Here is an 11608-nt window from a genome sequence, read left to right on the forward strand (position 1 = left end):
GCAAACATTAGCAGAAGCCCTAAAAATATTACAAACTGTCTGATAACTTGTGAATAATTCTTAATAAAAGCAGTACAAGAGAAACAAAACCAGATAAAACTGGAATTTAGAGCTGACACTTCTGAAGCTACATATTAAGTTTAGTGCTACATGGTTCAGGTCCAGACAGTCTAGTCTGGTAAGTGTTCTTACCAAGAGCTTACATTTAGACAAAAAACAGAAGAAGAAACTTGATCAGAAGATGTATTAATAAGATGGTTATTACTATTTTTAAGATGTCTGCTAGTGTTGATCATTTATAAGAGCTTAAAAGCACCCTATTACTCATTTATTAATGACAATTGACAACTGCTCATTATAAAGTGTTACTGGAATATTTTACTACTGAAGGTGACTAAAGCAACCAATGGAAAAATGTCAATACAGTGAAAATGAGATCGTCTCCTTTACAGGGTGAGTCCCAGTGAGACAAACTGGTGGTTGACGCAGTCGTAAAAGTGGCTCAGCAGTGGTCTTTCTGCAATACTCACACAGGACAACAGAGGGCAGCACACAGCCCATGGCATGTCTACTGTCTGGAGTCATACTACTGGGTGTCTTTTAACTGGCTAGCAGCTATCTTAGAGTACACACTCAGAAAACAGTGATAGTTGAGAGAGTTTGGTCATTTTTTAATGTGGAGCAATGAGCATCGGGTTATTTTCCCCAGCTGGTCTAAAGCATCTGAAATGAAACGATTTCTTTACAGCTCTCCAACACAGATTAAATGAATGAAGGCAATGAAAGAAGGGAAGGAAAGAAGGTAATGAAAGAATGGAAGGAAAGAAGGGAGTTAAGGAAGGGAATGAATGAAGGGAATGAAAGAATGAAAGGGAATTAAAGAAGGGGATGAATGAAGGGAATGAAAGAATGGAAGGAAAGGAGGGAATTAAAGAAGGGAATCAATGAAGGGAATGAAAGAATGGAAGGAAAGAAGGGAAGGAAAGAATGGAATGAAATAATGGAAGGAAAGAATGGAATTAAAGAAGGGAATTAAAGAAGGGAATGAATGAAGGGAATGAAAGGATGGAAGGAAAGAATGGAATTAAAGAAGGGAATGAATGAAGGCTGTCTTACCACTAACTTGAGCCTCAAACGTTGCAGCACTACCCTCAAGTGCCACAACGCTTTGGAGCGGCTGTGTGAACGTTGGCGCCTGTGTTGACATGTTGGTCGGCACCCTGCAGAGACACAAAACACGCAGGTCAGAAAAACAGTCCTGCCACATTCAGTCTGCACATCCGATTCAGATTTTATTATTAAGGCTGCAAAGAAACAAGCACACTCTGAATATCTAGCAGCCAAAATGAGTTCGTCTGAAGAGAACAGGAATCATCACATGTCTGAAGTGTTACTGAAGTTATGAAAATGACAAAAAACGTGTAGATGATTAAACCAGTACTGAGGCAGAACGAGCTGCAGATCAGCAGTCAGCCACAGTGGTCAGAATAAACAGGGACACATTTAATGAACTGGAAATAGTTGGTGCCAACATGTGTTCCAGTGGGTGTCTTATTGGTGCATTATTGATTAAACACACTACATGATGTTTCTGTCTGGTTCTTATTCAACCCTCTTTTCTGTCACTTTACCCAAAGTTATTCAACATGAAAAGTACATTTTCCAAAGAAACGTCATCCTTAGTTTGAGTTTGAGAAACTTTAAACCAAGTCTCCCTGAAGCAGACATTAGTGTTAAGTGGTAAAGGGACTGCGTTCATAGAAACTACTTTTCTCGTCTACTGGCCGCTCAAAGCTCTTTACAGTGTGTGCTTCACATCCACCCATTCACACACTGAGGGTGGAGGCTGCCATGCAAGGTGCCAACCTGCTCATCAGGGGCAGTTAGGGGTTCAGTGTCTTGATAAAGGACACTTCAACACGCTCTCTGCAGGAGCCGGGGATCGAACCGGGAATCTTTCGATTACTAGACGACCCGCTCTACCTCCTCAGCCATGCTGCCACCATAGTGGGGAAACCCAAACCAACCAAACCTTTAAACAACCTGCAACAACACGACAAATTCCACCGGCCTTGGTCATGTGACCAATAAAACAATCTAATCTAATACAGCGGCATTGTATCAGGAGGACGGATGGGAGACAACCCATGAGACAGTGAGTTAGGGCATCCGTCTGACCCCCAGTGCTTCCATAGCTGCTGTGGATCTCCTGACCACACCCTGCAGCAGCAGGGCTGCCACGTGAGACATGAGCGGCTGCTAAACCAGGCTAACGGGCTCAGGCTCCTTTCCACTGACCTGGGCACTGCCCACAACAACAATCAGAAGGCCATTTCCACCTTCTAAACCCTCCATCCTCAGGCTGTGAGGCTCCTTAACACTTAGACCTTCCACAGAATGACTTTTGGACCTTCTTACTCACTGTCCGTGTCAGGTGTGCTTGTGATGTTGAGGTCTGTGAAGTAATCTTTGTTTCTAATATTTATTGTGTGTTATTTATGTGGCACTGAGGTCCTTGTGAAATGTAATTTCGTTCTCTTGTATGTATGAGACATGTATATAAGGCAATAACAAATAAAAGCAGTCTAAGTTTAAGCATCTGAAGAGCTGTATCTTCTTTAACATGTGAAATACAAGCTAACAGTCTGCATTTAAATCCGCCGTTCAGCTGACTAGTAGCTACGGGTGACCTAGAATAGGTCTTCATGAACCAGACTTGGCTAGTCCTGTTTAGCCTTGTAATGGGAGCCAGGCCAGTGGTCTCCTGGTTTACTGACAGCCGACAGACATTTGAGGACCAGCTGGAGGCTTGGGACTGTCCCCGTCTCTCATTGAGTCCCAGTCAAAACTCTGTCCACATTCCCGAACACGCAGTTAGCAGCAGCTGTTGCTCTGGCTGCTACTCAACACTGCCACACACATGACCTGGCAACACACCTGCGCAGTTCTTCATGGTAAAAATATCAACAATGATACTAATAATAGCAACTTTACTTATAGAGCACTTTTCTAAAACTATGTTACAAAGTGCTTTACAAAGAAATAAAACCAGACAAGGAAAAAATAAGAATAAGACCAAATAACTAAGAGTAAAACTAAAAACAGTATAAATACTTCACATCTTTTAGATATAATTATTCTACTGCTTCTTATCTCTCAAACTGATAAATCATGAAAAGAATGACAAGAGCTTAGTCCGTCCTAAACAACACAGTACATGCTGACCTAGAGACAAACCAGAGAAATTGCTCAGGGCACAAAGTAAATACAGAAACACCCTGACAGAGTATTCAGTCAGGCTTATCCTGGTGGTAAATAGGGTAAACCCCCTGCTGATTCAGTCAAAGACTCATGGAAACCACAAAGCTGCTGTGTTTCTCCAACAGGAGTAATTAGACGTTAGCCAGGCTTTATGATGCCCAACATGTAGAACTCGATCATAACTCCCTCCCTCACATGTCACAGTGGTGTAGAGGGTTATGGTAAAGCCATGGTCAGTAGTGGTCCTCATAGTGGTGTAGAGGGTTATGGTAAAGCCATGGTCAGTAGTGGTCCTCATAGTGGTGTAGAGGGTTATGGTAAAGCCATGGTCAGTAGTGTTCCTCACAGTGGTGTAGAGGGTTATGGTAAAGCCATGGTCAGTAGTGGTCCTCACAGTGGTGTAGAGGGTTATGGTAAAGCCATGGTCAGTAGTGTTCCTCTCAGTGGTGTAGAGGGTTATGGTAAAGCCATGGTCAGTAGTGGTCCTCACGGTGGTGTAGAGGGTTATGATAAAGCCCTGGTCAGTAGTGGTCCTCACAGTGGTGTAGAGGGTTATGGTAAAGCCATGGCCAGTAGTAGTCCTCATAGTGGTGTAAAAGGTTATGATAAAGCCATGGTCAGTAGTGTTCCTCACAGTAGTGTAGAGGGTTATGATAAAGCCATGGTCAGTAGTGTCCCTCTCAGTAGTGTAGAGGGTTATGGTAAAGCCATGGTCAGTAGTGTTCCTCACAGTAGTGTAGAGGGTTATGGTAAAGCCATGGTCAGTAGTGGTCCTCACGGTGGTGTAGAGGGTTATGATAAAGCCCTGGTCAGTAGTGGTCCTCACAGTGGTGTAGAGGGTTATGGTAAAGCCATGGCCAGTAGTAGTCCTCATAGTGGTGTAAAAGGTTATGATAAAGCCATGGTCAGTAGTGTTCCTCACAGTAGTGTAGAGGGTTATGATAAAGCCATGGTCAGTAGTGTCCCTCTCAGTAGTGTAGAGGGTTATGGTAAAGCCATGGTCAGTAGTGTTCCTCACAGTAGTGTAGAGGGTTATGATAAAGCCATGGTCAGTAGTGTTCCTCATAGTGGTGTAGAGGGTTGTGGTAAAGCCATTGTCAGTAGAGTCCCTCACAATGGTGTAGAGGGTTATGGTAACGCCATGGTCAGAAGTGGTCCTCATAGTAGTGTAGAGGGTTATGGTAAAGCCATGGTCACTAGTGTTCCTCATAGTGGTGTAGAGCGTTATGGTAAAGCCATGATCAGTAGTGTTCCTCACAGTAGTGTAGAGGGTTATGGTAAAGCCATGGTCAGTACTATCCCTCGCAATGGTCTAGAGGGTTACGGTAAAGCCATAGTCAGTAGTGTTCTGGTGTAGAGGGTTATGGTAATGCCATGGTCAGTAGTGTTTCTCACAGTGGTGTAGAGGGCTATGGTAAAGCCATGGTCAGTAGTGTTCCTCTCAGTGGTGTAGAGGGTTATGGTAAAGCCATGGTCAGTAGTGTCCCTCACAGCGGTGTAGAGAGTTATGGTAAAGCCATGGTCAGTAGTGTCCCTCTCAGTGGTGTAGAGGGTTATGGTAAAGCCATTGTCAGTAGTGTTCCTCTCAGTAGTGTAGAGGGTTATGGTAAAGCCATGGTCAGTAGTGTTCCTCTCAGTAGTGTAGAGGGTTATGGTAAAGCCATGGTCAGTAGTGTCCCTCTCAGTGGTGTAGAGGGTTATGGTAAAGCCATGGTCAGTAGTGTTCCTCTCAGTAGTGTAGAGGGTTATGGTAAAGCCATGGTCAGTAGTGTCCCTCTCAGTAGTGTAGAGGGCTATGGTAAAGCCATGGTCAGTAGTGTTCCTCTCAGTAGTGTAGAGGGTTATGGTAAAGCCATGGTCAGTAGTGTTCCTCACAGTGGTGTAGAGGGTTATGGTAAAGCCATGGTCAGTAGTGTTCCTCTCAGTAGTGTAGAGGGTTATGGTAAAGCCATGGTCAGTAGTGTTCCTCTCAGTAGTGTAGAGGGTTATGGTAAAGCCATGGTCAGTAGTGTTCCTCTCAGTAGTGTAGAGGGTTATGGTAAAGCCATGGTCAGTAGTGTTCCTCACAGTGGTGTAGAGGGTTATGGTAAAGCCATGGTCAGTAGTGTTCCTCTCAGTAGTGTAGAGGGTTATGGTAAAGCCATGGTCAGTAGTGTTCCTCTCAGTGGTGTAGAGGGTTATGGTAAAGCCATGGTCAGTAGTGTTCCTCTCAGTGGTGGAGAGGGTTATGGTAAAGCCATGGTCAGTAGTGTTCCTCTCAGTGGTGTAGAGGGTTATGGTAAAGCCATGGTCAGTAGTGTCCCATGACAGATATGACTGTCATGGGACAGTCATATCTGTCATGTCATGGGCTGACAGCTGTGTTGGGTCCTTGGCCATTCCAGCAGACAACAGCAATAACTCCAACAAACATCATCGACATTTTTCAGAGATGAATGATGTGCGACCTACAGATATGAACCATACAGTACTGGGCTGATAGACTGTTAAATCTCTGGAGACTAAACTCCAGGCTGCTTCTGTTTATGATGTTACAAAGACGTTCTCAATTACCTCCACGTTAAAGACACATTCACACCAAAACTGAAGGTCTGGACACCTCAAAGTTTCTTGTTTTACAGGTTTATAGAAAGATCTGGTCCACAACAGCCAAACTATAAATGTTAGTAACACAGATTTGATAAAACACTATCAACCAGAGATGCTGTTATGAGAGAATCTCAGGGCTTCGTTCCTGGAGCAGAAACCAGCGTGGACAGAGTCAAAAACACGTCCTTAAACTGCATTCAAAAGAAAGTATTAGCGAGAGCAACGATTTAGACAATAAGAAGTGCTTCCCATAGAGCTGTCTACAATGTGAGGCTTTGTAACACAAGTGACTGAGGCTAAAAATACCTCAGCCCCCACCCCTGTTTGATTGACAGCCACCATGTGGCACATAGCTGGAGGTGCAACTGATAGCCCTGCGGCAGATTCCCTTAAAAAGACATGGTCACCCAGCTGAGACACCACACTGATGCTATCAGGGGCTATTCTTGGATGGTCCCAAATCACTCCTCCACATTATAACCTTGAAAATGGAAACACAGCAGCTACAGTCCTTTGATAAAAGTACGCTTCAACAAGTTAAAACTTTGAAGCCAGAGAATGAGTCCTACTACTTTAAAGCCCAGTTAGATGGAAAATGTCCAGGTACTGAATCCAGTCAAGTGCCACTCGTGAATGTGAATAGTTAACTACTCCACTAGCCCCCATCTGGATAACCTGTTAATGAACTTAAACCACTTACTTGTATACACAAGGATGCCCAGAAGTGATGGGGCTTGGCCCAGAAGGGGAGTATCTTCAGGAACAATCTCTTTATCCAAAAATTGGTGTAAGAAAATCCAAATGAGAACAGTTGAGCCTCGAAGGAACCCAAAAAAAACAAAACTACACAGTGACCAAGCCGTGTAGTTTTGCTTTTTCCCGACGCAATCCCTACACCCGAGGCAAGGCTGGGAATGCTTTCACTGCTCAGAAGTTACAATACGGTTGAGTTTCTTTTTATACCTTGGGGCTCCACAGCATCATCCCCCCAAGTAGCCACCCTATTGGTCAGTCTACAGGCCTGAAGCATCACGGGAGGTCAGTAGCCATTTTATGCAAGCTCACAGCTGTCACTCACTTTACTTAAAGTCTAGACAGACAGGCAGGCAGGAAAGATAAACTGGTAGACAGACAGGCTGAAGAAAGGAGGGAGCAACACATACTATAGACAGAAACATGAATCAATGGGGCGGGGGGGTGTTAAGACAGAAAAACAAAAAGAGAGAAAGTTAGACAGACTAGCAAAAAGAGTGGCTTAAAGACAGGTGTTAAAGAAAGGAAAGACAGACCGGCTACTGGAAAGCTGAAGATGCTGTTTAGACTCTAAATGAACTCTGACTTGACTTGACTCTAACACTACACTAGATATTACTGAATTGGTTGCATTATCACCAAAGTATGCAAATCCTCTTAAACATGTTTTTTACATCATTGTACACACTTTGCAATGTACCTGGAGCTGGTCCCAGGATGCTGCAGCGCAGCTGCCCACTGCTCCTATACCACAGGATGGGTAAACGCAGAGGACACACTCCCTGTAACCGCACAACTTCACAATGATAAAATAAAGTGGCTTTCTTCCCTTTGTTCCATTTCCATAATGTTCCAGCTCCTGTCAGTGTTTCTGTGAAATGCTTTTCTCAAAGTAACTTGTAGTTTATTATATTTGATCTAACCTACGGTCTCACTTCCTGGTTCGGTAACTGCAAAGCCACCGAACAGCACCAGCTGAACAGGACAGTGAAGACAGCTAGCAAGATCATTTGTGCCCCTCCATCCTTCCTGTTGGAGATTTACCATCAACGCTGTGTTCACAGAGCCTCCAGCACCATTAAGGACCTCCACCCTCCTTCTCACAACCTGTTGTCCCTCCTGCCGTCTGGGAGGAGCGACAGGAGCATCTGTGCTACACCCAGCAGAATGCTAAAGAGCTTCTACCCACAAGCAGTCAGGATCATTAACAAACTGTGCCCCCCCCCGGGTCATGCCCATCCATCTACCCTCTACCCCCCCCCCATCAGTGGTGGTCGCTCGTTGACAGACACCGGCTGTCAACATTTAAACTGAAATGGCACTTGAATGGGCCGTGTTGATAATTGTGCTTTTTAGTTTTGTTCTCTCCGTTTTTATGCTTTTAGTGGCATCGTTTTGGGGAAGGTTTGGATGTGTATTTTTTTATCTTCTCTGTTGTACTGCTGTGGGCTGGGAGAAACCACATTTCGTTTTTATTTATGTGCACGGGTACATAATGAAAATGACAATAAACTGAATATTGAATCTATCTATCTATCTATCTATCTATCTATCTATCTATCTATCTATCTATCTATCTATCTATCTATCTATCTATCTATCTATCTATCTGTCCGTCCGTCCGTCCGTCCGTCTGTCCATCCATCTATCCATCCATCCATCCATCCATCCATCTATCTATCTATCTAGCTAGCTATGCTGATGAGCCAAAACATTATGACCACTCACGGGCGAACCGAATAATGGTGATCATCTCCAAGCAAGGGCAGGTGTCAAGGTCTGGCTAAATTTGATGGTACGTGAACAATCAGTTCTCGTAGTCAACGTGTGGGATGCAGGAGAAATGGGGAGGAGTGAAGACCTGAGCAACTTTGACCAGGGCCACATTGTGACGGCCAGGTGACCGGTTGAGAGCACCTGTGAAACGGCAAGGCTTGTGGGGGCTCCCGGCCAGCAGCGGCCAGCACCTGCCTGCCGCCAGTGGTCCGAGGAGGGACAAACCCCAAACTGTCTGCAGGGTGCTGGGAGCCCAAGGCTCGCTGATGAGCGAGGGCAATGGAGGCTATCCCGTTCTATCCGAGCCAATAGAAGGTCCGCCGTGGCACACGTCACAGAACTGTTAACGGTGGTCGTGGGAGGAACACGTCACAACAGCGCATGGCGCCTTACTGCATGTGGGGCTGCTGCGTAGCCACCGAGCGGTCAGAGTGCCGTGGTTTCCTCTGTCCCCCGTGGGAAGCACCTGCGATGGAACACGTTCACCTGGTCTCACGAGTCCCGTTCTCTTTCAGATCACGTGGCTGGCCGTGTACGCGCACACTCTTTACCCGGGGAAGTGATGGCACCAGCATGCACCGCGGCAAGATGACCAACCGCTGGGCGGAGTGTGATTCTCTGGGGAATGTTCTGCTGGGGAAGACCGGCTCCGGCCATTTCTGTGGACGTCCATTTGTAACATGGCGCCTACCTAACGTTGTTGCAGACCGTGACGTGCGGTGAGGTGGGTGGCTGGTGAGCCGCTGACTGTTTCAGAGTCAGATTTACACATATACTGTAGCGGATTCGGGGGACCACGCAACCGCAGGAAGTGCCGCGGCCGGGAAGCGAACCCGCACCGCCCGCACCGCAGGAGACGTCGCTAACCGCTGGACTGAAGGGTCAGACCCGCCAGCCAGCGGCCAGCGTGTCCTCTTATCCATGCACGTTACACTATGAACCCAATATCGTAGCTTCTATTCACCCTTCATTTGGCAAGCCAGACAACGCAGCGGATGTCTCCACATGTCTAGCTAATAACCCTTCATCTTTCTCAGCAAAAGCAAGCGGTGGTTCTACATAGTTGCCACGATTAGAAGAGCTTGTACTCTCGCCGTTACCACGGACTGCCGGCTGCTGCTGCTCGGCTGGGAGCAGCTTGCTGCATGAATGAGGTCTTGTAAAGCCTCCCGGCCGGGTTTCCTTTACCTTAGTACTGTGGACGGAAGTTCTTAGTCTCCGCTGTTCACCCAAAGCCAGATCTGTTCTTGAGGATCCAAAAGCTTTCATAGCAACTTGGCTTTAGTGGATCTTTCATGTTTGCTGAGGCTTCTTGGTAGATTTTCAGTCACCAAACCCCTGCCGCGTTAGTTAGTCCAGACACGACCGCGTGTTGAGGACAAAAGAGCGGGAAAGCAGAAAAGGCGGGTTCCGGTAGCCCCGCCACACCGCCAGGCTTGTCGGGTGCTCCACCACCACCGCTCCGTTTGAAAAGAGCGGCTTATCTTCCGTGCCGTTGTTTGAAGCCAACCTTCTAGCTGCTCCGGCGGCATGGGTCCCCCATGATCTATCACTTCGCTTTCTGACTGAAAGTCCAGTTTTGAGAGACTTTTGAGCTCAGATAGAGAATCTATCTACCATTGTTGCAGTCAGAATTTGTTTCCAAAATAAACGAACCGCTGTACTGAACTTGACTCTGCGTTAAAGCAGCGCAACAGCAGAAGAAGAAAGCGTCCTGTAACCCCGTGGGCTCACGCATACGCCCCCTTCAGTGAGGCAGAGGTACTGGCTGCCTCATCTCGTGCTTTTTCAGCGCGGTTTTCTGTAAGATCAGCGAGACTACATATGTTATACACATACATGAAATACATGAACTATTTTAAGGAAAGTGAGGACATATATAATAAACGTGTCTACAAACATGACGTTGGTGACACACAGTGAGAAAGCGAAAGGCACGCGCTCAACCCAGTTTGTGAGGGATTGCGCAATCCGAGGTGAGGCTCCACCCCTCGCTGCCTCAACTCGCGTATCTCCTCTCTAATTGAACAGGAAATATGCAAATTCGGCGATTTGATAGTAAAAATTATTTAAATTATTGGAATTGTACATAGATTACATTTATAGCACAGATCAGTAGACAAATATTAATATTTATTTTATTTTATCATCATTTGTTTTTTCTTTTCATGGTGAAAGGTGAGGCTCTGCCTCCCCTGCCTCCCCTGACCGCACGTCCCTGGTTGCAGACCAGGTACAGCCCTTCATGGCCGTGGTATTCCCTGTTGGCAGTGGCCTCTTCCCTCAGCAGGATCATGTGCCCTGCCACACTGCACCCACTGTTCAGGACTGGTTTGAGGAACGACATGAAATGTTCAAGGTGTTGCCCTGGCCTCCAAATTCTCCAGATCTCCATCTGATTGAGCACCTTTGGGATTTGCTAGCCCAACAAATCCAATCCACAGAAGCTCCACCTCACAACTTACGGGACTTGAAGGATCCGCTGTTAATGTTTTGGTGCCAGATGCCTCAGGATACCTTCAGGGGTCTTGCAGGTCAGCGCTGCTTTGGCGGCACAGAGGACCAACAGCATATAGGCAGGTGGTCATAATGTTTTGGCTCATCCGTGTGTGTGTGTGTGTGTGTGTGTGTGTGTGTGTGTGTGTGTGTGTGTGTGTGTGTGTGTGTGTGTGTGTGTGTGTGTGTGTGTGTGTGTGTGTGTCCCATCACATCCTGACTCATTTTCCTGAATGTGGCCGATCCCTCGGTTAGGCTCGAACCAACGGAAGAATTCCTCAGTGTTATTCACCCCAATAAATACTAAATCTGCACTGTCAGTAAACCAGAAACTAACAGAATTCTGAAATGTTTCTATCATAATCCAAATAAAGTCACAGTTAAACTGAGGGAAAAACTAAAAGGCTAAAAAATCCCCTGAAACGGAATAATTTAGTCCCATTTGAGTCCCCTGTTGTAATCAATGAATTAAACTTGGACGCAGACGCACTCCCAAGTGCTCTGCATGTAATTTCTTCAAAATCCTCTCTGGTTCTCTGAAGACTCACATCTGTTGTTGTTGTTTTTGTTTTTTTAAAGTTTTTATTGAGTTTCTTTAAGGACAATTAATAAAGATAAAGTACAAAAGACCCCAAAAAAACAAAAAACGAAAAAACATAAACAAGAACTAAAACAGCAACGACTTAAAAGCACAGCATCATCTCCGCAGCGTTCGTGACATCGATGCTTCAAA

General features: G+C 45.8%; 1 protein-coding gene across 1 annotated transcript in view; it reads right to left on the reverse strand.

Moving 5' to 3' along the window:
• LOC130120437 (titin-like) overlaps nucleotides 1-1207 on the reverse strand; it is a 260908-nt gene extending 259701 nt beyond the window's left edge. Inside the window, 1 exon segment of the mRNA XM_056288973.1 lies at nucleotides 1117-1207. Within this exon segment, the coding sequence (XP_056144948.1) occupies nucleotides 1117-1207 (91 nt within the window).
• Between the last annotated feature and the right edge of the window lie 10401 nt (nucleotides 1208-11608).

The sequence above is a fragment of the Lampris incognitus genome, chromosome 11, assembly GCF_029633865.1.
Source record: "Lampris incognitus isolate fLamInc1 chromosome 11, fLamInc1.hap2, whole genome shotgun sequence".
In the NCBI taxonomy this organism is placed as follows: Eukaryota; Metazoa; Chordata; class Actinopteri; order Lampriformes; family Lampridae; genus Lampris; species Lampris incognitus.